Raw genomic sequence first — 24,608 nt, 5'->3', positions numbered from 1 at the left:
GTTTGGGCATTGAGGACTATAAATGAGATGCACCGAATCATTGTTAATGAAATTCCATAGTGCCTCTCAATGTGCCCGAAGTTGTACCACCCGCACATCTCACCGTCCATCTTTTGTTCTACTACTCACACGTGTCCTTCTCGAATTCTGGTAAACTAGATATGACCAAAAGTTTGACTTGCTCTCATTTGCTCTCCCGGACTCCGATTCGACTTCCGTTTTCGCCGTTGGATTCGTCTCGGGTTCTACTTTCACATGAGCACTAATATTGACCAGAATACCCTTGTCATTAAAATGACCAAAATGCCCCTCAAGTATGTCTTTATCACGATGTTTTCGCATCGAACTCCGTAAATGAGACCTGAGAAAGAAAATAAAACAAATCATCAGAGTAACCGCTCGAACTGGACTAACTAACCCGAGTTAAGAGATTCAGATGGGACATTTTCATGTCTCATCATCGCACTTAGACGATCACACCATACATCCACGCACTCCTGCTTAATCCCTAGATCATCCAGAAGACCCCACAACCACAATGCTTCCTTCACACCCTCGGTCATAGCCATATACTCGGCCTCCGTAGTAGATAACGCAACTGTAGATTGTAACATCGATCGCCAACTAACTGGAGCACCATGTACCTTAAATACATAACCAGTAGTAGATCGTCTTCTATCTAGATCGCCAGCATAATCCGAGTCAACATAACCGCTTACCTGACATGTGTCTCCACCAAAGCACAAACCCGTATCAACAGTACCCTTCAAGTACCTCAAGACCCACTTCACAGCTTCCCAATGTGTCTTTCCCGGGTTTGCCATAAACCTACTAACCACACTGACCGCCTGTGAAATATCCGGACGAGTACACACCATAGCGTACATCAAACTGCCAACTGCACTAGCATACGGTACACGATCCATATGATCCTTCTCCACCGTAGTAGTGGGAGATTGTTTTCCCGAGAGCCTGAAGTGTGGTGCCAAAGGTGTTGACACCGCCTTCGCATTCTGCATCCCAAATCGAGAAACTACTCGTTCGATGTAACCTTTGTGATTCAAGTACAGTTTCTTACTTGATCGCTCTCTCTTAATCTCCATTCCCAGTATCTTCTTTGCAGCGCTCATGTCTTTCATCTCAAACTCTTGACTGAGTTGAGATTTCAACTTATTTATCTCCACCATGCTTCGAGAAGCAATAAGCATGTCATCCACATACAAAAGGAGATAAATAAAGTCACCTTCGCGAAGCTTTTTGATGTATACACAACAATCATAGTCACTTCTGCGAAAACCATGCTTTAGCATGAAAAAATCAAATCGTTTGTACCATTGGCGAGGGGATTGTTTTAGTCCGTAAAGAGATTTCTTCAAACGACATACTTGATTTTCTTTACCCTCAACCTTGTATCCCTCAGGTTGAGCCATATAAATTTCTTCTTCCAAATCTCCGTGCAAGAAGGCGGTTTTAACATCGAGTTGTTCCAGCTCAAGATCACTGTGAGCAACAATACTCAATAGCACCCGAATAGAAGTATGTTTCACGACCGGTGAGAAAATCTCATTGTAGTCGACCCCTTCTTTCTGTGCATAACCCTTGGCCACTAGTCTTGCCTTATACCTTGTACCCTTGATTTCGGAAGAATCCTCTTTCTTCTTATACACCCATTTACAACCAATAACAGACTTACCTTCGGGCAATGGGACAACCTCCCATGTCTGGTTCTTGTGAAGAGACTCCATCTCTTCTTGCATAGCAACCAACCAACTCTCTCTTTACGCCGCGGTGATAGCTTGATTGAAGGTGACCGGCTCGTCGTCTTCCACCGAGAGTGCATATTCAACCACATTTGCCTGCCCGTAATGCCTAAGAGGTTTGTCTGACCCTAACCTCTGTACCGGCTTATATAACCGTTTCGGCCTAGTGTGTACCGAAACATCCTGCTGCTGTTGTTGTAAAACTTGTGTACCTTCCCCTTGAACCTCCTCATGATCGGGTTCATCAATTTCCCCATCCTGAGTTTTATCTTGATGCTCCACCTGATCATGATTCCTAGAAACCCGTTGGTCTTCGGCTTCTACTTCCACTACTTGAGCTTTAGTAGACCCAACATCACCACAATTAGGCACCGTAGCTTTCTCCATAGCTACAATAGATGACTCATCAAACACCACATCTCTGCTGATTACAAACTTCTTGTCTTCCGTACACCATAGCCGATAACCCTTGACTCCTGTAGCATATCCTAAGAAAATTGCCTTCTTTGCTCTATTGTCAAGTTTGTTACCTTTAACATGGTAATAGGCCGTACAACCGAAAACCTTAAGTCTCCCGTAATCTGCATGTTCACCTGACCACACCTCGTAAGGTATGCCGCCATCTAAAGAAGAATGTGGAGTCCTGTTCACAATATAACAAGCTGTAGCAACAGATTCTGCCCACCATTCTATGCCTAGTCCCGAATTGGAGCGCATACATCTAGCCTTCTCAAGTAGTGTACGGTTCAATCTCTCTGCGACTCCATTCTACTGAGGTGTGTTTACTACTGTCCAGTGCCTCACAATGCCTTCCTGATTACAAAACTCCTTGAATGCCCCATCCGTGTACTCGGTCCCATTATCTGACCTTAACGTCTTCAGCTTTCGACCAGTTTTGTTCTCAACCATTGCTTTCCACACCAGGAACGTGTTGAATACCTCATTCTTATGCTTCAGAAAATAAAGCCAGACAAATCTCGAATTATCATCAACGAACGTAACAAAATACCTGGAACCACCCTTGGAAGGTAACTTTGCCGGTCCCCAGACATCGGTATGTACGTAGTCTAATACCTCTTTGCTCCTGTGCTTGCTTGTAGAGAACGTCACCCTGTGTGCCTTCCCGAACACACAATGCTCACAAAACTCCATGCAAGGCTTCTTCATGTCCTTCAACAAGCCTTTCCCGCACATCAGAGATAGACCCTTTTCTGACATATGCCCAAGGCGCATATGCCAAAGCCTCGTACTAGCCGTTGGATCCCTTCCACTGATTCCTACTGCTACATCTCCAGTAATTGTTGTCCCCAAAAGTTTGTATAAATTACCGTAACGAGTACCTCTCATTACCACCAAAGAACCCTTAATGACTTTTATGGAGCCATTCTCTATAATTATCTTACAGCCGTTCCGCTCCAACACACCAAGGGAAATTAGATTTTTCCACAAATCGGGTATGTGTCTTACGTCCGTCAATGTTCTCACCACTCCATCGTGCATCTTGATCCGTATTGTTCCGAGTCCCACAGTTTTATATATACTATCATCACCCAGTATAACTGTACCACCATCTATACTCCTATAGGTAGTAAACCACTCCCTATTTGGACACATATGGTGTGACGCCCCTGAATCAAGCATCCACTTATCGAAGATCTTCTCAGACACCTCTGTCACCGAGAAACATTCGTCCGCCTCTTCTGACACATATCCCGCCTCTTGCATCTCTTGTTTCTCCTTGTAGCCTTCGTTCTTTTGCTTCAACTTTCTCTTTGGACAAGCCGCTTTAAAGTGATCAAGCTCACCACAACTAAAGCACGTTTTCTTGAAAGAGCCTCTAGATTTGGATCTAGATTTCCCGCCCTTTCCCTTTCCCCTTTCATTACTCCTCCCCCTCGTTACAAACAACCCTTGTGCTTGTTCTTTGTCTACTCCACCCGACGCCATACTGCTAGTAGCAACCTTACGAAGATCATCCGCTAATAGCGAATTTCTCGTCTCTTCTATGCTTAGACTATCACCAACAAGCATCAAAGTTTGAACAAGGTTCTCATAGGATTTAGGCAATGAAAGTAACAATATGAGGGCTTGGTCCTCATCCTCAACCTTAACATCAATATCCTTCAAATCTGAGATAATCCTGTCAAACCTATTCACATATTCCTGAATAGAAGAACCCTCTTCCATTCTACATGTGAATAATTTGGATTTTAAGTAGACCCGATTCGTTAAAGTTTTCGTCATGAAACTGCTTTCTAGTTTTAACCACACACCCGCCGCCGTTGTTTCTTCGTCTACTAGGAACGCCACGTCCCTCTCAAGACACAACATAATGGTAGCCCGTGCTTCGAGATCTAACTCTTCCCAATCCTCATCTGACATATCTCCTGGTTTCTTTCCCGTCAACGTCTTGTGTAATTTCTGCGAGATTAACAGATTCTTCATCTGCATCCGCCAATAAGAAAAATCGTTTTTCCCATTGAACTTCTCTATCTCATATTTCCCTGCTTTGACCGTACCACTTCTCGATCCCATCTTCTCTTCGTTCAATCTCAACAAGGCTCTGGTACCAATTGTTAGAACTGAAAGTCACGGAAGCTATCGAACCTATCTAGAAATTGATCCGACTATGAAGATTAATCGAAAAAACTAAGCCAAAATCAAATATGCAAACAGAAATTAACGAGGTTCGGCCTAAAGCCTACGTCCTCGGGCGAACAAGAAATCTTTATTGAAGGATAGATGAAGACGACTCACACAACCCGCAAGTTCGTCCCAAGATGGTACCGTATAGAAATTAACCTTCTATACTAAATCTTCGACGACCGAGAAATTAAACACCGCTCAAAACTATGAACAAAAATTTTCTCTCTCACTTGCTCTCTCTCTTTAGCTCTCTCTAAAGAAGAGTTGTTGTTGCTTGTGTTGATGATGGTTACCAATACACAAACCCCTATATATAGTTTTTTTATCCACCGACCATAATAGGAATTGGTAGCCTTGTAGCCAAAATTTAGAAACCAAAGAAAGCCGACCTCAATCAAATTGATGCCATGAAACCGCCTATTGGCTTTTGCAAAACTAAACCGCCAATACCAATATCCTATACTGCCTTCTTTTGGAAACTGCCTTCTTTTGGAAACTGCCTCAAATGCCTCTTACAGCCACTATGAATCCCTGTTAGGTTATAAAAAACAAAAGAAACAAACTTATACAAATCTTTGAGGTGATAAAATCTTCAAGAAAATATTAGGGCTTGGAAAGGTTTTGGTTGTAGTACCATTTGCAACAATTGGTGGTTCACTTGTTTCTATCTCTACCTGTTTCATTTCCCCTCCTTGCAGACTCCAAAAACAACCAATCCTTTCATTTATTTGGTAGACTTTCCAAGATTCACATGACCCACTAAATTAGATGTGTGAGTATGACAACATAAGCTAAATTTTAACATGGCAATCATTTTCTTATTTTCCAAAATGAATGGCAAGTAGATAGAATTGGGCAATTTCATATAGTATCAATTTGTATTTCACATCGTTGTGAAGGTATGAATCTACTACATGTACAATCGAACATAAATTTTCAAATTTCAATATAAGTATAATTCTGTCGTTAGATTTTGATTGAAATTCTGCACAAAAGTGTCATACAAAAACAAAAATTGGTGTATGTATCCCAACCTCCCACTTAGAGCATCTCCAATGCAACACTCAAACTCTAAATCTTAGAGTGCACATAGGATTTTTTAGAGTTTTTGTTTAAAATCCATCTACAATGCAAAACTCAACATCAATCTCTAAAGTGATGTGTCAAGATTTATTTTGGAGATCCTTAAGAGGACACTCTAAATGTCACATAAACAAATCAATTAGTTTTAAACCAAAATATAGGATTTTAGAGTTTCTCTTGAGTTTTGCATTGGAGAAGGTTTTGCAATATAGTGTCTCTAAATGACCAAATAGGAAAGAGATCATTTAGAGATCCATTTTTCACACTTGACACATAGGATTTTAGAGTTTTTCTTGAGTCTTGCATTGGAGATGCTCTTACCCTACGTTTTTTCGTGTTTTGGTCCCTCTTGTTATTCATTTCATGCCTTTAGAGTTTTGATCACAATTAAGGTCATGCAAATAAAAAATGTAAATGAGATGCATTTTTAGGGTATGTCTGTTGGGCTTTATATTTTCAAATTCAATACTCAAACATCTTCAAAAAAGTGTAAACAAAAAAAAATCCTCAAAAAAAGGACAGATTCTTGTCTTTGTTGATCAACTAATTATGAATGATTCTTTAAGATTTGAATTTGTGTTTTGACTTGAGAAGCAAAGATAGACGTTACCCACAGACAAGTACTGTGTTAAAAAAAGGACTAATACTTTAATTTAAAAAATGAAAGGTAAAGGTTAATTTCACTTTGACCCCTAATAAATGACTAACTCGCCAAATCAGCCCTTCAAAAGTAACCAGCTTCCAAAAGGTTCATTTTTTTATATTAGTCAACTTTAACTCTTAATTTTTTATTTTTTCTTTTGTAGCTTTCTTTTCAACAGTCATCTCTTGCATGTCATTTCACTTCATTTTTATTATTCCTCATCTCTTCTCCTTCCACCGTCGTTCAACCACCATGCACCAGCCACAATCGTCATCTTCCCTCTCTATTCTTCTCCCTTACGTTTTTCTCTCTCTTCATTTCCTTCCCCTTATTTTTTTTGTAGGAATATGTAGATTGAAGTTTCAGTTGACTGAAAATTCGTGCTTGATGTAGACATTGTTCAATACAAAATGATAAACCTTGGAGGGTTAAATTATCAAAATGAAAAAACCTAACAAACCAAATTTTCAAGAACGACAAATTTTAATATGAGAGATCTTAACATTTGTAGATAGAACTATATTAAATCTTCAAAGGAAAGAGAGAGATAGAGAGAAAATGCGAGAGAGAGAGAGAGAGAGAATATAAGAGTAGAAAGAGAAGATGGTAGTGGTGGTGAGACTGTTGGCCAACCTTTTCCAAGGAAGAAGGAACAGAAAGCACATGGAGATAGTTACTTTCAAAGGAAAGGGTAAAATAGTTATCTGTTAAAATTGACTAACAAAAATGAAACAGAAAATCACTTATGAAGCTTGACTTATTCGAGGGAGTCATTTTGGTGAGATTGTCATCTTTAAGGACCAAAATGAAATAATTCAAAACTTAACCCCACCTCTCCTACTTTCTCTCTCATCATCTGAAAACACCAAAATCTCTCTCTCTCTCTCTCTCTCTCTCTCTCTCTCTCTCTCTCTCTTCCCACCCACCACTCTCTTATTACTTCGTGGCTTATTGCAGTTAACAAGAAATGAACCCCCTAAAAAGCTTTCCTTTTTCTGCATCTCTCTCTCTCTCTCTCTCTCTCTCTCTCTCCATCTGACCCAAGTCTTCTTTTAATGGACCTAACACTTGGTGTGTGATTCAAATTTGAAACTGACTTCAAAGATTATAACTTTGGAGAAACAAAGAAGAAGAGAAATTCAAACTTAACTAGATTTTGTTCTACACAGGGGGAGGAGCCATGGCTGATTCGGCTTGTCTTATGCAACAACCATTTTCTCATCCTTCTGACAATCACCATGAAACCATACAGGTTTGTAGAACAACTAAACACCCATTTCTCCATTTTCAGTTTCTGTTTATGGGTTTGATTTAAAATTTTCTCCAATTGTCTCTCTCTTTCTCTCTGTTAATGACATATTATGTAGAGTTCACAAGTTTGAGCCTTTTTTTCTGCCTTGCTGTTTCATACCAGTTTATCTCCAAAATCTAACTTTTGAAAGGTACCCAGAATTTGGTTTTGCAAAATATGTGTTAGAATAGTCCCACATCGGAGAATGACGATCATAGCAACTCTACATAATATGTAATGTTTACATCCTCATCACTCGTTGCCAAATGATTTTGAGTTGGATGACCACAAACTTAACATAATGTTCTCAAAATGGATTTCGCCTTTGTTTAGGGTTTTTTACTTTCATGAAATGGGTGCTCTCAACTTCATCTAGTTAAAATAACTGATCTTGACATATGAGATTTCTCTTTTAAAACTATATAAATCTATGTTACAGGAGAACCCAATTCAAGCACTAGGAGAATCAATATCTTTTGGAAGGTTCATGACAGAATCTCTATCTTGGGAGAGATGGTCATCCTTCAATCAGAACAGGTATTTAGAAGAGGTTGAGAAGTACTCCAAACCGGGTTCGGTTGCTCAAAAGAAAGCTTACTTTGAAGCACATTACAAGAGAATTGCCCAGCAGAAAGCTGCTGCGTTACTCGAGCAAGCAAATGCTGCCGATAATGAAGTTTGTAACTCAGAGATTAATGGAGTTCATAATGATTGTGTTCTAGATTCAGAGTCAAATGGGTTAAACCACCGTCTGGTTGTTAATGAATCCGAGGATGTCAAGGTGTTAGAGACAGAGCCAATTGATGCTAATGACAGTAACCCAAGTTGCAAAAACGATAGCTCCGAAATAGCTAAGGTCGAAGAAGCTGATTTTGTAATAGAAGAGCAGATTCTCGTCGAGAATTCTTCTCCGGTTGAGTCAAATAACCAGTATGCAGATGTTGAGAATCTAAGCAATGTTGAAGAAAGTAGCTTCGAAACAGCAGAAGTGGAAGAAGTAGATTTGGTTGCAGAAGAGCAGATTGTTCACGAGTACTCTCGACACATTGAATCACCCAATCAACATAGAAACGTGGAGAAACAAACAGAGGTTACTGAGATGGAGATTCGAACAACCAAAGAGTCGCCATTAAAGGTATACGAGAGCCAAATTACTCGCCTCCTTTCGCTATTTCTGATAATGACTTTGATACTCAAATGTGGTTTTCAGGTGTCTCAGGAGATTCTTCCTGCCAATCAGGATCCTTCGACATCAAAAATGGAGGTGAAACCAGCGGCATCCTCATCGAAACTTCCTGCTCCCAGTAGCGCAACCAAGATTGTGTCTCCTCTTGCAAGACCCAGAACTCCTGTTTATTCGAGGAAAGAAAATAATGCGACTCCAAATATTAAGAAGCTTGCGAGTGATGAAGTGGATAGAAAGAGATCAACTCCGAAATCACTTCATATGTCGATCAATTATGCTCCGTTACCTCGTGCCAGGGAAACCAATAAGATGTCTTCGCCCATGCTCCATAAGAATGGGGATTCTGGAGTGGCTTCTGGTTCAAATAAGATATCCAAAAATGGCACCACTCCTATAAGCACTCCATCTAGGGTACTAAATCTCTTCTCTTGCCTCTCTTGTTTCTCGGAAAGTTGTTTTCTAGTAAAACGAGAAGATGCTAATGATTCAATTTGTCTATAGACATCTACGAGTACAAAATTAATCCCAAAGGCTACCACAGTAACACCTCATTCGGGGAGTAGAAGGTAATTATAATTATCATTTTCATCTCCATCGACTTGCAATTTACCAAGAAGCGGTACTTATCTCATTTGATGGTTTGCAGGCCTAAACCACCACTAGGAAACAAAGCCCCTGTGAGCAGAAAATTGGATGTGAAATGTCAATCCCTCTGTATAGAGTAAGTAGCACTTCCATCATCTCCTGTTTTATGTTTGTTTTAGTCGTCGTTGTGAGCTATAGACCTCGGAATTGGATGTATGTCAGCTTCAGACCACTTATTTTAGCTTACAGTTTTGTAGTAAATGGTTGATACGTTCGAAGGGAATTTGTTCTGTCAGTCCCAACCCCTTTTTGTGTCGTGTGACTTATCAATATTTAGGTTGAAATTCTCGGAAAAAAAAACCGTTTGGGTTGGTTGATTTTGCTTGGAAATGTTTCTACCTTATTCTTTCACTATCATTTGCGATTAAAGTTTGGTTTACTCATTGTTTTTATTCATCTAAATGTCTTCTAAGTCATTTTGGAACTGTTCGCCAGGAGTCCTAGTTCTTCAAGTGCTTCTAGGAATAAAGCTTCATCTCCTATAGTATCATCTTCTTTTAGCTTCAGGAGTGATGAAAGAGCTGCCAAAAGGAAGGAGGCAAGGCCTGACCCAATAGTTTCTTCTGTCTATATATTCCGTTAATGAGCTATAACCGGTATCACTATAACTGGTACCCTAGTTCTTAGCTTTCTTACCTTTCCTTTTAATTTCTTCCACAGTACTTTCAGAAGCTTGAAGAAAAACTCAACGCCACCGAGGCAAAAGAAATGCAGCTTAAGGTGAAATCTAAGGTGTTTATCCATTACTTTGATCTGGATATGACTAAACTTGAACTTCAACAATCATAAATGCTAACTGGGTTCTTAATAGTCCTTTCATAATTCTTGAACAATTTTCTGTTGTCCATTGAAACAGGAAAAGGATGAAACCGAACTTAAAAAGATGCGGCAAAGCCTCAGCTTCAAGGCCAAGCCAATGCCAGATTTTTATCGTGAGCCAGAATTTGCAAAGAGTCAGATTAAGAAGGTATTTCTTTCTATCATGTGTATGATTGTGAGTCGATGAGGGTCATCATCTATATACTAGCCGCTCTACCCCTAGGGTGAATGAAGTTTCTATTTGTTGTAGTGCTTTTAACTGCTTCGAATCCTGTCTCAATACCTAGTGAAGTATTTCTCTATCTATTTGCTCGATAATTTACTACGATTGTTGCAGATTCCATTGACTAAGCCTCGGTCGCCCAAGCTTGGGAGAAAGCCTAGTCTCAATGCAACCGAGAGCACAAGCTCTCTGCCACCCAGGAAGCCTTCTATCAAGAGTGATGACTCGAAACCTGCTACAAGAAAGAGTAGCAGAACTTCGACAAGTTATGTTGCTTCACAACCTAAGAGAGCCCATGAAAATGCTTCTCCAAATATCCAGAGTTAAGGGATGACGAAGGAAGCAGAACATGCCCTAATGCCCTATAATCTATCGGCTCGTCCTCAGAGGAGAAAGGTTATGGTAACTTGTTTAAGAGGCAAGGGAGTTGGAATTACTACTACTGATATATGAATATAAAAGTGAAGTTTTGTATTAGTTCAGTTTATCTGTTGCATGGTGGGTGTAAAGATAATGAAACATCGTAAAACAGTTATAAAATCTATGACTATGTCATTCTTGAGCTAAGTTCATGACCAAAAAGGTCTTCACATAGTCTCATGCATTTGGCCCTCTTACAGATTTCTTCCATTTACTACTACTCTTATCTTTACTTCTAAAATAAGAAATTAGGGCAGAAAATCCCCTCCGGTGGGACGGAGGGACTCCATTGGTTCTTTAGATGCATCAGAAGAGAAAAGACTCTCAAGATCAAGACTCGGGGTTTTGATCCTGGTGTTTCTCCTTCCAGCAGACTGACAAATTGTAATGAACGTGAACGATACTAGTTAATCACTTCTATATCTAAAATATGAGTTTTTCATTCATCACAAGTAATTTCAGAATGATTTATGTAAACATCTACTTATGCTAGTAGAACATTTCATTATGTAATGATATCGATATATACAAGGATATATATCATATATATATATATATATATATATATATATATATATATATATATGTATGTATGTTTATGTGCATAATGAAAAGCAGAATTCATGTCTTCCAATTTTATTCAGATTCTCAGGTTTCCCGGAAAGCTGAAAATGAAGATCAAGAATACCTTATCCAGTACAGTCTTGTACTTTTTATAGCTGCAGATGCTCCCCCATTCTTTTCTTTTCCGCAATAAGAAGAGGAATTCAAGCAATTCAAAACCTGCAGGTTTCCCGGAAAGCTGAAAATGAAGATCAAGAATACCTTATCCAGTACAGTCTTGTACTTTTTATAGCTGCAGATGCTCCCCCATTCTTTTCTTTTCCGCAATAAGAAGAGGAATTCAAGCAATTCAAAACCTGCAGGTTTCACTCGGCGATATAGAACTCCAATCCACCGGAATCTTCAATTCCTCCATTTTCCCGATGAACAGAATAAGGATGACTAGACAGACTTATCCAAAGTTCCAAACCAGACCCTATGTACAATTGAGTGGTCGGCTTTAGTCATAAATCAGATCGTGAATTCATGTACGAAGAAGAGAGCTTCGGGGATCAGAAGAGGTAAAGTATCCACATAGAGATAGAAACGTCTGAGGTTCTCCTTCGCAAGAGTTTTTGTATCTAAAACATCTCCATTACTTGTTAGAACCCACAAGTCATTTGAGCTGACTCTTTGTAGACTACCACGGCAAAACGGGCAAGATTGAGAACGCGCATTCCTGGTCGAAAGAAAAAAAACTGAAGGAGTTAAACTCATTTTAGCGGTAAGTTGTCGAATGAAATAAAAAGGTTAACAAAAGTAATTGTTACCAATCATGAAAGCAGCTTATGCAAAGGGAATGACCACAGTTGGGCAAGACCATCCTCGTGCAAACTTCCATACAAATGCCACATTCATCATCTGTTTCGAGTTCTCTCTTGGAAATCGTCAAGGACTCTTTCACCCTCTTCTCGCCCGAATCTTTCTTACACAAACCTTTCGTATTCTTATCTTCTAATCCGGTTAAGTCACCTTCTAGTAGCTGAAGTGAGGGATATATAACAGCTGCAAAAGTGTTTTCTTCAGTAAAAAATAGGTACAGACAGAGATAAACAAAGAGTCGAACAAGATCATCTTTGAGAGAGAAACCACAAGTACATACCGTAAAACTCCCTTAGACTAGCCCTTCTTTCGTTCGAGGATATGGTTGTCTTGCCATCATTTAGTACCTGAATATCCGATAAAACGCGTAATAGAGTAGGAATTTAGTGAAATCATCAAAATGAGAAGTGCATATGATAGTATTAAGGACAAGATATGAAAACCCACCTTGTATATAAGTATATGGAGAAGGCCTAAATAACTTGGGAGAGTATCTGTACAACTACAATCCATCCATTCAATCAAGTAGATAAATAATGGAGCAAGAGGATTATAAGATAATTTCATTTGAATGCATTCTTCACCATACTCTCTTGAGAGAGAAACTGCACTATATACCCAAATTCAAATTAATCAACTTCATCCATATAAAAAACCAAACATCCAATTCTAATTCATTTGAATTCAATCTAGAACACAAGAAGTTGAAGAATAGAGTGAAAGATAAAGAAACTTACAGGGCATTGGCATGTTGTATATCAGCTTCAAGAACTTTGATAGATTCTCTATAAGACAATTTGTGAGGTTGTTTTTTCCCCATCTCTATTCCCTTGAGTTTTTTTGGGCAAAAACAAAGAAAGAAATGAAAAGGAGGCTTTTTAAGAGGAGCTTATTTGAAAGTCTTTTTTGGGTGGGGTAGGTCTTTTAGAGAGATAGGGAAGGGGTTGCTTAGAGTTGAATCCTTTGTTCAACTTCAAGTACAAGAAAGGGATACCTTCTCTCTCTTGCATTTCCCTTCTCCTTGTCTTTCATTCACTTCTAATCATTCTAAAACAGAATGTGTGTTTTAAAAATGCAAGCAATTCAAATCCCAAGTCACATTATTGATATTATTTGCACAAGGGGAGTCACAAAACTATCTATCTACTTTGCTAATCGGAGTTAGTTTCCGCACGGCACAACCTGTTTACGGGTCTTGCCTAAAGTGTCTGACACACCACACCACACAAAATGTAGTACGCCACTATGCGGGGCACACGGCTTGTTAAGCAAAAGCTAATCAGATATTAGGTTAATTTTGCCTAATTGGAACATGAACAAAACAAGATGAAATAGTCAATTTATAAGGATGGTCAACTATTAGATGAAATTAGGTTTAATCCAAGGGTCACGAAACGTGCTAATCATAATCAAAAGTCATATACTTACCAGCTAATGTGAGTGCAAAGATCATGGTAGCTGTTTTATATTCATAGATGGTATCTTTTTTTGAAAAAACTGATAACCAGCCAACCAACAAACACTCTTGTCCTTAAAAAACCGTTTTCTGCACTTAAAAAACACTTTTTTTTAATTCCTTTTTAGTAAGTGGACCTCTCTTCATGAGTGGCCAAGTGGGTGACCTCCTAAATAGTAGGTGAATGAATCTTTAATCATCCCTAACATCAATGTTTTAAAGAACTTTCAAGCCTTCAAGGAGTATGCATGAGATGCACCTTGAGCCTAGGTGGTCACCTTTTGCCCCAAGGAATATGTATTTGAACTCGAAAATAAAACGTGTGCATCTGAAGTCACATGTTATTTTTGAGTTGGTGGACAACACAAAAATGTTAATATTTTGTTTCTTACACACTTCGAGTTTCATACTACAGTGGTAAAGTATAAGAACTAGGGTAGTTTTATAGGCGCCCCTCAAACTGTTATTGGCGCCCCTCTCGAGGCCAATATTAGAGCGAGATTGTGAAGAAAAGGGGCGCCAATAACACTTCAGAGAGGCGGCATAAATTACCTAAAGTAGTATTTTTTTTTCTTTTTTTACATAATTGATATCGTTTTCCTTAAAAAAAAACTTCACACCTTTTAAGCATCAAGGCGTTCGCCTCGACGCACTGCGTAGCCTTGAGGCATAAAAACATATTTTAAAACATCAACTAACATGTCCACTCTAACTACTCCACATGCTAATATTCAGCTAGGTAACATTCAGGGGTAGGAATGTAGCCTGAGAGCTCGTTTACCCAGTCGGCAACATCCTAGTCTGATGGGAGAGAGGCCTGTCCGAAGCACAAGATTTTCAGCCCCGCACGACCTCTAGGTTGTGATGGGCGGGCATGGCCTCATCATATAAACACTTACCCGATCATTGGCCCAACTAGGTATCTAGGTTGGTCATGATATATTAACCTGAACAACTTCAATGGTGCCTATAGATTTCCATGGTAATTTTGGTGGGGCAAATTTTAAATGCTCACCACTTTTGTTATACAGTGTATAGATAATTTTTGTTGAAGTCAAAGCAGATGTGAGTGTGGCAGGTATAAATGGTAAGTGTATATAACATTTTTCTACGTTATCCCACAAGACCATCAAGATGCCATTCTTCTTGGGTTTTAGTTCTTCAAAAGTACTATATACTATAGTTCAAATCTTACCAGTTTGTTGGAGACACTGCGCAACCTTCAACCACCATCTTAAAGACAAGCGAGGAACGAAAACAATATTATATATGCAATTCATCTCTAACAAAATTCCGCTCCAGGGCCGTACCGGGCCAAAACAAGATTTCAAAGTCCACCTTGATTTTGAATGTTTCTTGGTCTTCCTGTGAACATGGTTTAGACAAGATAACAGAGAAAAATCAAATCAAAATTGTAGAAGGTTAAAGGAAGGTGACAAATGACATCAATAGGGTAACCAAAAGTTGGGTATAAAGAATTATAAAAATTCCTTCTTTGCAACCCATTTTTCTAACTTTACTTTTTTTCCTTGTCTACCCATCTTTGCTTTTGTTCCTTAGAGATGCCTTAACTTTTCTACTACTACACTTTCTCTTTTTCTTCTTTGTTTTCTTTTGATTTGGGTGGTCCAAAGTTCTACTACCTCCCACCCTTCTTCCTCCAATACATTCAAATTCAAGAATAATGTAATAGCAACAACAATCAAATCTAAAGATGAAAAGTGAAATAAATATAATTGAAATGTAAGCAAAGAGAAGTAAAGACTAATTTTATCATATACCCACGATATCGATTTCGAATCGTAATGTATTATAAGTGTGAAAGCATGCTAGAAAGTCTACCTTTCATATTTATATCCTAAATTAAAAATGAGTGAACAATTAAAAGTTCAAGCATTTGAAGTTTTTAAACTAGTTTTAGTGCATGGGGATATCCTTTGGAAATCACAAAAGGTGGATTTTTGTAACTTTTTTCTCTTTGGAAAGCAGATTCTTAGATGGAAAGAGACATGTGAATGAACAATTTGCATCCAACAAAGACATGTAAGGAAAAAAAAAGGCGAAAGTGGAAGAGTAATGGGTGATAATATGTTGAAACTTGAGTGGAAGTATTAGGATACTGAGAGAAATAATACAAAGACAAGATCCAGAATTATTAGTTTCTGTTCTTGGAGTTTAATGGGTCGACTCCCGTTTTTGCTGGTTTTGCTTCTTCAATTATCTCCTGTTTTTTGCCAAGTTAATGGTAAGTTCTCAATCTAAATCTCGAAATGATATTATCTGTTTTTATCTATATTGACATATAACAAATTCTCCTTCTTGGTATAAATATCGAATGAAAACAAATACAGAAATCTATGTCGATGATTAGTACTTACTAAAACCACAAAACCTAAGAAAACATATGCTAATTGGAACCGTCAAGGGAAAAATTTACAAGTTTATGTGCTATTGTAAGAATGCAGATTTTGATGCTAAAACCTACTAACTAGTTTGAGTAAACAGAGTTTATCAGTATCGATTGTGGAGCAACGGGTAATTATACTGACCTGAGTACTGGACTAGAATGGATTTCCGACTCTGGTACTACTCGGCATGGAAAGGTAGTGGAGATTCAGAGTCAAAACAATGGCAAATCACAGTACCAAAGACGTAGAGAATTCCCTGCAGACAACAAAAAGTACTGTTATAACCTAAGAACAACAGAGAGAAGACGATATCTTATTAGAGCAACATTTCAGTATGGAAATTCAGGAACAGTAGATTCATATCCTAAGTTCCAGCTTTATTTGGATGCAACTCTGTGGTCAACTGTAACGATATTCGATGCTTCAAGGGTATATATTGAGGAAATGATCATTAAAGCACCATCGAACTCTATAGATGTGTGTTTGTGCTGTGCATCGGCTGGTTCCCCGTTCATCTCTACTCTTGAACTTCGCCCGTTTAATCTTTCAATGTATGATACAGATTATGAGAATGATTTTTTCCTCAAAGTTGCAGCAAGAGTAAATTTTGGAGCTCCTAGCAAAGATGCAGTAAGGTATGTCATTTCCTACCTATTTTATATATATATATGTATAGGGATTAGGGAGGGAGGGAGAGAGAGAGAGAGAGAGAGAGAGAGAGAGAGAGACACACACAAATTCGTCAAGTAATTTTCTTTTGAAACAGGTACCCGGACGACCCTTATGATCGTATATGGAGTTCAGATCTTGAAAAGAGACAGAATTATCTAGTAGGTGTTGCTCCTGGAACAGAGAGAATCAGTACTCCCAAGAATGTTGAAACAAGAGCACAAGAATATCCGCCTCTTAAAGTTATGCAAACAGCCGTAGTTGGCAGGAGAGGGAGGCTCAGTTACAGGTTAAATCTTAATGGTTTCCCAGCTAATGCTCGAGCTTACGCATACTTGGCTGAGATAGAAGATTTGGGGTGGAACGAAACTAGGAAGTTTAAAATGGAACGACCTCGAGTAGCAGGCTATAATGATGTGGTAGTAAATATTGCTGAGAATGGAAATGGTAGTTATACTCTATATGAACCTAGTTATATGAATATATCGTTAGACTTTGTTCTGTCATTCTCGTTCGTCAAGACATGGGATTCTACACGAGGACCACTCCTAAACGCAATTGAGATTTGCAAATATGTCCAGATTATACCCAAGACATATAACAAAGATAGTAAGTTGAATTACTTGATTTTTGTTTTGAACGAAGAAGCCACGTTTATGTATATATTATGTCAGTTAGCCCTCACCTGATGTTGAAGTGTTTTTTATTTTTGATTTGAAGCAATGGTTTTGGATGCCCTCAGCGCCATGTCCACCGGAAGTGATTGGATTTATGAGGAAGGTGATCCATGTACTCCTACTCCTTGGGAATGGTTGAAATGCAGTTCCAGCAAACCAGCAAGGATTACAAAAATGTAAGTCCTGATTCTAGTCATAAAAATTTGAAACATGCAGTAATTCAGCATGAACAAATCGAATATATGCAAATTATCTAGTAAAGAAAAATGAGGAACTTGTTTCCGATGAAAATAAGATGGTTTAAGTACTGACTTGTCAAACAGAGTTTTATCAGGAAAGAAGTTGAAGGGCAAAATTCCATCAGAGCTTAATCACCTGGACAGCTTAACAGAGCTGTAAGTAATGGCATGCCACAAACGATGCCATTTTTCGTTAATTTTACCAAGAACTGAGTTGAGATCAAATATACTTAGCGAACTCAGTTTATAAATCTTTAGGTGGTTGGATGGGAACTCCTTGTCTGGGCCGATTCCTGACCTGAGTAATCTTGTCAGTTTGAACATTCTGTAAGTTTTTCAATCAGGATTGTAAATCTTATAATGTACCTAAAGAAAGAAAATGACTCTATGTGTATGTAATGTGCAGACATCTAGAGCACAACAGGTTGACTGGTCCATTGCCTTCTTACATGGGTGATTTACCGAACCTGCGAGAATTGTACGTCATATAACTTAACTGAGATTGTTGTCATTCTTTTCGAGCTTTTGTTGTTTTATGGTAGATTGATTTGTTAGCTATTCTTACCTCTTATACGAGTGACAGGTACGTTGAGAACAACTCTCTAAGTGGGGAGATAGCTCCATCGTTGTTAACTGGAAAGTTGGTATTCAAGTGAGTGTAGTTATATCTCAGAATTCGTAAACAAACTCATTGTAATATATGGAGCTCAATGGGTAGCTTTTTAGATGCACCCAGGAGTGGAACCAAGAATTCCTTTGAGGGATCAGGCCTGGGGGATGGTGTGTGTGTGTATATATATGCTAACTAATATGAAAATGTTTACCTATTAGGCTGCCTCTAAAGGAGAAATAAAATATGTATCCTAGCTAGTGCCTGGTCTGGCCAACTAGTGGTTCCGTTCGTGGATGCATGTACACTAATGCTCTTCCGAGGATATTGATTCACATATTATTAATGGATATGAATATTATTTAATTATCAGGTAAACATCGCGAATCAAACAATTTGATATGAAGATGTTAACGTTATTATATGCAGTTATGATGGCAATCCTGAACTTTTGCGAAGAAAGCAGCATAAAAAGAATTTGAAGCTGATACTTGGTGCTTCAATTGCTGCACTCGTGCTCCTTCTTATCCTCGGAGGAAGTTGTCTATTATTACGTAATTGTAGGAAATCGAGGTCTCAGATGAAAACTGAAAAAAGTATGTGTCGTATGAACACTTTCTAATGATAAACATTTTCTTGTGAATGGTTTCTCACAATTACTTGGATTGTCTTTAGGTAACTCATTGCACGTTACATCGAAGCCTTCAACTGCCTATTCTCTTGGACAAACTGGATCTTTGATTGATGAAAGCCTTGACGTGGCGTACCATATTACCTTTTCTGAGCTAGAAGAAGCAACCAATAACTTCTCAAAAGAAATAGGAAAAGGAAGTTTTGGACCTGTATATTATGGCAAAATGAAAGATGGAAAGGAAGTTGCAGTGAAGATCTCGGCTGAAGCTTCTAGCCATGGAGCACAACAGTTCGTGAATGAGGTACTATCATGTAGTAAGAAACACAATATTAAAACATTAAACGAAGAATCGAAATTATTTAGTTATGAGTACATTAAAAAACTTATAATGGTCTTATAACTAATCATTCATGTGGTTACAATTACATTTCAGGTTTCACTCTTGTCAAGAATTCATCATAAAAACTTAGTTCCGTTAATTGGCTACTGTGAAGAAGAAAGTCAGAGAATTCTGGTTTATGAGTTTATGCATAACGGGACGCTTCGTGAACATATACATGGTACGTATGTCCTTATGTACTTGTTGTTAATCTTCTCTAAATTTCCAATTCCAACAAAAAAAAAACAGTTTCATCATCTACAACATAATCTATCGTTCAGATTCCGTTGACCAGAAACACCTCGACTGGCTATCTCGTCTTACCATTGCAGAAGACGCAGCTAAAGGTACTAAGGGTTTCTACTTGAAATCAGTTTGAATATGAGATCTGTTTTTCATATACGATAATAACGAATAGAGATATTTATAGGTCTAGAGTACCTGCATAGTGGTTGCAATCCCAGCATTATTCACCGAGACGTCAAAACAAGTAATATTCTCCTTGACATTAACATGAGAGCAAAGGTGTCGGATTTTGGTCTTTCAAGACAAACCGACGAAGATTTAACCCATATATCAAGCATCGCATGTGGAACAGTTGGATACCTTGACCCTGAGTGAGTCATCGGTTACTAAGTTATGTTGCATTTCTTCCCTTTTTTAATCACAAACATAACTAAAATCTTATACTAAATACTTCTTGAAGGTATTATGCAAATCAGCAGTTAACTGAGAAGAGCGATGTTTATAGCTTTGGGGTTGTTCTCCTAGAATTGATCTCAGGAAGGAAGCCGTTCTCAGTAAAAGACTATGGACCTGAGTGGAATATTGTTCACTGGGTATGCTTCCTTCGAACTCTTTAAATACTATTTGTTACTATGCAATTGGACTCAGAACCCTGGCCTGGCTATTTGAGTGACTAGCCGAGTTACTGAAATATACTTCGTTGTCTAATCTCTGCTACTGTTTAGACGTTTCATATAAACTAAAACAACAAAGAGAGTAACAAAAGGAAAAGAAGGACAAATGGGGAGAAAAAACCGAGTTCAAAACTCGCCTACGGCACAGGCTAACCCCCGAGCCGAAGCCGACAAACGGTCCCAACTTATAGATTGTTTAGCTACAGTTTGAAAGCTTAATCTTCGATAAACTTAGAGTTGGTACTTTTTTTTGTGCAGTCAAGGTCATTGATCCATAAAGGAGATGTGACAAGGTTAGTAGATCCTTCACTAGAAGGAAAATTCAAAGTTGAGTCTTTATGGAGGATGGCTGAAGTTGCAATTCTAAGTGTGGAGCCCCATAGCGCTTCCAGGCCAAAGATGCAGGAAATAGTTCTAGTTATACAAGAAACAATTAAGATCGAAAAGGGAACAACAAAAAGAAGTTACCAGAAATCTTCAGATTCTTCTTCAACAATAGAACCCACCCACCTTATGAAGGACACAGAAAGTCTTGAATTATCAACAAGTTGTCTAAACCCGTCTGCAAGATAAACGATAAGTCTTTGTTTTCAATGGATAATATGTTGTTAGCGGGAATTTCCTCCAACACTTCCTCTTTCTTCTTACAAATAGAATCATTGGGGTTATTTGAGTAGAAACAACAGATACAAAAAACAAAGTGCATAGTCAAAAGAACCAAAACATTGTCTTGAGGCGGTCTATGGTCATGATTCTTGAAGCTTTGGTGCCATGAAAGATTGTTTTCTTCGCTAAGTTTGACCGTAGAAGCATGTCCATGGGTACTGTACGAGTGGAAAATTAGCTCGAGCTTTTGGTTATACAAACTTCACGGGTTGTTGTGAAGGTCTTCCTCCTGTACTATGATGTCGATAACGCCATTAACTTTTTCAGTATCTGGAGGATTGTTAGCTCTTATTTCTGTGAGAGTTAAGTATGGATGAAATTTTTTGCATGTGATTTTCTGTGAGGATATCTATACGCAAAGATAACTTGAGCTTTTCCGTCCTATCATATCTATGTGACCCCATTGACACAAGCTTTTGACTTCAAAAGATAAACTCAGTAACCAATTATTGTCAGAGTCCGTAAACTCAAAATTCTCTATCAATATATGGGTGCCATTCTTCGCGAAAACTACCAATGAGTCATTGCTATTTGCTCATTGATCAACAATGTCTCAACTCTCAAACTTCAAGCATCAAAATACATAACTAAAACAAGAGAGGCGATAATTCTCGTCGTCATAGACAATAAGAATCCCTTGATTAAGATAAACTACTATTATATTTGATAAAATGAACAACTAAGAAGTTACAAGTTTCTTTCTTTTCTTTTCTTTTTTGATATTCAAACAGTAAAAGATGTTTGATCATTTAAGCAATCCTAGTTACAATCTAAAACCTTCATGAACAACAATTACATATTACTAAATAGTTAAAGAAGAGTTAGAGATTCAATTTGTACCCATTTTTTTTAGGTTTTTTCATAGTTCTTCAACTAAACACCAATCTTCATCACCATCTATTTGATCAATCACAAAACCCACATCACAGAAACTCATATGATCATCATCTTCATCTTCATCTTCAAATCCAGTACTTGGGGAACTAGATCCTTCTTCTTTAACCAAATAGAGAGAGATGGGTTTTGATTCATCACCATCATAAACATCATCTAATTGATCAGCACCATAATCATCTTCATCATCCATCTGATCATTCCAATAATCTTTAGACTTCAAATGCCCTAAAATTGCAGAAGCAGAGACTCCCCTGTAATCCATTCCTAACCCTTTATCTGTTAATCGATTATTCATGACAACACCAACAGATTTAAGCTTCTGGGTACCTTTAATTTTGTCTTTAGATCTATAACTAGGATGAACATGACAATCTGTCCACTTTGATTTACTACCAGTACCACCATTTCCGTTTAATTTCGACATGTTAGTAGTTGTTGTTGAAATTTTGGGGACAAACCCAGAATTGGATCGAGAAGAAAATTGATTGAAAGCTCTAGAATTGATCCTTGGGTTGAATGGTGATGGTGAAATCACAGAGTTCCTAATAATCCCATGTTGTTGTTGACGACCCTCGTTCTTCATCTTCTAGATTGAAAAATGTTTGTTTTTGGGTGGATGGATGTGAAAGAAACTACTGATTTTATGGGTTTTTTTTTTCTTAGAGAGGGAGAGAAACAGAGGAGATAATAAGAGGGTGAAAATGAGAACTTGGGGAGCAAGAACTTTGAAGATGAAGGTGAAAATGAAAACTTGGTAAGCAAGACTTTGGTTGGTCAATTTTCATGTGAGGGGATAGGGGATGTTTAAATAGAATTTTCCTCTAATGAAAACTTGACCAATAAGAAAGTGTGCAAAAGGTTCTAGTGAGATAATATGCCCTGGATAAAGCCATAATAAAGGATGAAAAATAGTATGAAATAAAAAAGACAATCAGATTCGAGGTAGAAATTTTATGTAAATTGTCATGATTTTTATTTCGATGATTCTTATCTATTAAATAATAAATCACGGAAAACCACATAAAATTTCTGTTTAAATTTAGCTTGTCTTTTTGTTTCATAGCAAAGTTAACAATCATACAAAATATAAGTGATTTGTGGAAGACGAAAACTATGATACTCTCCAGTGGCATAACAAAAATCTCCATAACACTTAAAGGATTCTTCTCGGATGAAAATGATGATGGATCCGTCATAACAATTTCTTGATTACCAACTCCTTGATGCAACCGTCATGCGTCTCTACTTGGTTCAATCTTCTTCATTAGTATAACAATGTTCACGACCTTGAGGGTCTCTTTCGTGATCTTTAGGATCTTTAATTTGTGGCCTTTAGGGTCTTTTTATTTATGTTTTGCGATTTTGTACTTCTTTTCCTTCATATTGCCTTTACTGTTGTGAGTTTCAAGTTGTTATCTGCTTTAGTAAATCCATGTTGTACTCTAAGGAGTCAAAACAATCGAAACCATGTAATTTGTTGGATCGTGATCTTTCTATGAATGAAATTCTGGTTTATCTCAAAAAAAGAAAAAATAGTAATTGCCTTGAAAGGTTTTACCTCTAGACAATATTAATTGTTGTATCTAAATTTTGTATGACAACCTAACACCTAAATCATGCTGATTTGTAATGCTTCTAAAATTTGAAAAGGTTCATAAATCTCATTTATATTTATGATAAATCTCATTTGAGTAGAAGATGTATGGTAACTTCTAGAGTGATGAGTTATGTTACACATTTTGTTTATAATGAGAAGTGATCGTATTGTGTTAGATTTTTTTTTTTGTTGAAAGTATTGTTTTAGATGTTTGTGTTATTTTTGCAACAACTTTGGTATTTATCATCATATATTTATGTTGGATCCATGTTTAAGTAAACCTATTAAGTTACCCATGTGAGTGTGTGGCCAACCTTCATTAAGACAACATATATGAAAATCCTTCATCAAGTTGAGCTTACAACTACTACATCCCAATGTCAATCTTCTTGAAACCTAGCCCTTTTTTCCTCAATAGGAAAAAATAAGTATTGGTTCTCCTTTTGTCATTTTCTCAATTAAACTCCTTTAATTCTACAATTATTGGAAGTACAAGCAACATAATAAAAAGCTTATAAACAAAGTCATATTCACAAATTTCACTTTCATGTTTGAAATAAAATGCTTTCACAATAAGAATCTTTATTTTTATGATTGGTTTATACAAATTTACAAATCAAAGATAACAATACAAATAGCAAGAGATGGGTAATCAAAATAAACAAGCATCATCTGATCTTGAATCTTGATAATAATAATCAAATCATCATCTTTATTCAACACTTTTCAATTGACAACTGAAACAGAGTTAGATTGATCCAATCATTTCTTCAATTAAACACCAATCTTCATCAATTGATTCATCAATCACAAAACCCACATCACAGAAACTCATATGATCTTCATCTTCATATTCAATTTCAGTAGTCCTTGAAGAAGAACTAGGTTCATCACCATCTGCTAAAACCTCCCCTGTTTCATCATCTTCATCATCCACTTGATCATCCCAATAATCATTTGATAATTGACCCAAAATAGCAGTTGCAGAAATTCCTCTGAAACTCATTGATTGGTGACCCTTCTTATCAACAACTTTCCATGAAATCAAACGATGATTCAAACCAATATCTGTTGATTTAAGCTTTTGGGTACCTTTAGTTTTGTCTTTAGATTTACAAACAGGATGAACACGACAATTTGAACAATTTGATTTAGTACATTTTCCTGTGAATTTGGAGTGATTTGTTGGTTTGGTTGTGACTTTTGTGAATAATCCAGCAGTGGGTTGAGAATCAAATTGATTGATTGTTCTTGAATTTAACCTTGGATTTAATGGTGGTGTTGGTAAAATCATGTAGCTTCTAACCATTCCATG

General features: G+C 37.5%; 4 protein-coding genes across 7 annotated transcripts; 2 read left to right on the top strand and 2 right to left on the bottom strand.

The window, feature by feature from the left end:
- The first annotated feature begins 6,956 nt into the window (after positions 1–6,956).
- On the top strand, positions 6,957–10,863 carry LOC147553393 (TPX2 (targeting protein for Xklp2) protein family). 2 transcript variants are annotated; one of them, XM_086665178.1, is made up of 9 exons: positions 6,957–7,384; positions 7,863–8,558; positions 8,634–9,020; positions 9,111–9,175; positions 9,256–9,330; positions 9,690–9,792; positions 9,915–9,986; positions 10,111–10,221; positions 10,411–10,863. In XM_086665178.1, exons 1-9 carry the CDS (start codon positions 7,313–7,315, stop codon positions 10,621–10,623), a joined length of 1,794 nt encoding a protein of 597 aa, XP_086521304.1. In that variant the 5' UTR covers positions 6,957–7,312; the 3' UTR covers positions 10,624–10,863. The 2 variants fall into 2 exon arrangements, with proteins under 2 accessions (XP_086521304.1, XP_086521305.1); XM_086665179.1 differs by having other exon boundaries at positions 7,053–7,384; positions 9,915–9,974.
- A 273-nt stretch (positions 10,864–11,136) lies between these two features.
- LOC147553392 (E3 ubiquitin-protein ligase AIRP2-like) lies at positions 11,137–16,261 on the bottom strand. Of its 2 annotated transcripts, XM_086665180.1 has the most exons (8): positions 16,147–16,261; positions 14,793–14,962; positions 12,879–12,970; positions 12,589–12,751; positions 12,422–12,488; positions 12,090–12,324; positions 11,637–11,998; positions 11,137–11,499 (listed from the first exon to the last, which is right to left on the bottom strand). In XM_086665180.1, exons 3-7 carry the CDS (start codon positions 12,959–12,961, stop codon positions 11,791–11,793), a joined length of 756 nt encoding a protein of 251 aa, XP_086521306.1. In that variant the 5' UTR covers positions 12,962–12,970; positions 14,793–14,962; positions 16,147–16,261; the 3' UTR covers positions 11,137–11,499; positions 11,637–11,790. The 2 variants fall into 2 exon arrangements, with proteins under 2 accessions (XP_086521306.1, XP_086521307.1); XM_086665181.1 differs by lacking the exons at positions 11,137–11,499; positions 14,793–14,962; positions 16,147–16,261 and having other exon boundaries at positions 11,542–11,998; positions 12,589–12,746; positions 12,879–12,976.
- On the top strand, positions 15,012–21,181 carry LOC147553391 (Leucine-rich repeat protein kinase family protein). 2 transcript variants are annotated; one of them, XM_086665176.1, is made up of 15 exons: positions 15,012–15,842; positions 16,103–16,640; positions 16,772–17,283; positions 17,395–17,527; positions 17,675–17,746; positions 17,849–17,917; positions 17,997–18,068; positions 18,174–18,242; positions 18,630–18,796; positions 18,876–19,135; positions 19,268–19,394; positions 19,495–19,560; positions 19,644–19,830; positions 19,920–20,052; positions 20,392–21,181. In XM_086665176.1, the coding sequence occupies exons 1-15, from the start codon at positions 15,776–15,778 to the stop codon at positions 20,704–20,706; spliced, it is 2,787 nt and encodes a 928-aa protein (XP_086521302.1). In that variant the 5' UTR covers positions 15,012–15,775; the 3' UTR covers positions 20,707–21,181. The 2 variants fall into 2 exon arrangements, with proteins under 2 accessions (XP_086521302.1, XP_086521303.1); XM_086665177.1 differs by lacking the exon at positions 18,174–18,242 and having other exon boundaries at positions 15,214–15,842.
- A 259-nt stretch (positions 21,182–21,440) lies between these two features.
- LOC147553390 (uncharacterized) lies at positions 21,441–22,553 on the bottom strand. Its single transcript, XM_086665182.1, has one exon. The coding sequence runs from the start codon at positions 22,277–22,279 to the stop codon at positions 21,659–21,661; it is 621 nt and encodes a 206-aa protein (XP_086521308.1). The 5' UTR covers positions 22,280–22,553; the 3' UTR covers positions 21,441–21,658.
- Between the last annotated feature and the right edge of the window lie 2,055 nt (positions 22,554–24,608).

Source organism: Eschscholzia californica, unplaced genomic scaffold (genome assembly GCF_041429995.1).
Source record: "Eschscholzia californica isolate CP2 unplaced genomic scaffold, dmEscCali1.0.p SCAF_3, whole genome shotgun sequence".
Classification (NCBI taxonomy): Eukaryota; Viridiplantae; Streptophyta; class Magnoliopsida; order Ranunculales; family Papaveraceae; genus Eschscholzia; species Eschscholzia californica.
This window is presented reverse-complemented; position numbering and strand designations above follow the sequence as displayed.

Bases quoted from the DNA above. Each gene is read 5' to 3' on its own strand.
- LOC147553393 (XM_086665178.1), top strand. From the start codon at position 7,313: ATGGCTGATTCGGCTTGTCTTATGCAACAACCATTTTCTCATCCTTCT. The intron at 7,385-7,862 runs GTTTGTAGAACA...TCTATGTTACAG, and splicing joins ATCACCATGAAACCATACAG to GAGAACCCAATTCAAGCACT. The intron at 9,331-9,689 runs GTAAGTAGCACT...ACTGTTCGCCAG, and splicing joins TGTCAATCCCTCTGTATAGA to GAGTCCTAGTTCTTCAAGTG.
- LOC147553390 (XM_086665182.1), bottom strand. From the start codon at position 22,279: ATGAAGAACGAGGGTCGTCAACAACAACATGGGATTATTAGGAACTCT.
- LOC147553392 (XM_086665180.1), bottom strand. From the start codon at position 12,961: ATGGGGAAAAAACAACCTCACAAATTGTCTTATAGAGAATCTATCAAA. The intron at 12,752-12,878 runs GTAAGTTTCTTT...TTGGGTATATAG, and splicing joins ATACAACATGCCAATGCCCT to TGCAGTTTCTCTCTCAAGAG. The intron at 11,999-12,089 runs GTAACAATTACT...TCTTTCGACCAG, and splicing joins ATAAGCTGCTTTCATGATTG to GAATGCGCGTTCTCAATCTT.
- LOC147553391 (XM_086665176.1), top strand. From the start codon at position 15,776: ATGGGTCGACTCCCGTTTTTGCTGGTTTTGCTTCTTCAATTATCTCCT. The intron at 19,136-19,267 runs GTACTATCATGT...ATTACATTTCAG, and splicing joins CACAACAGTTCGTGAATGAG to GTTTCACTCTTGTCAAGAAT. The intron at 19,395-19,494 runs GTACGTATGTCC...TCTATCGTTCAG, and splicing joins GCTTCGTGAACATATACATG to ATTCCGTTGACCAGAAACAC.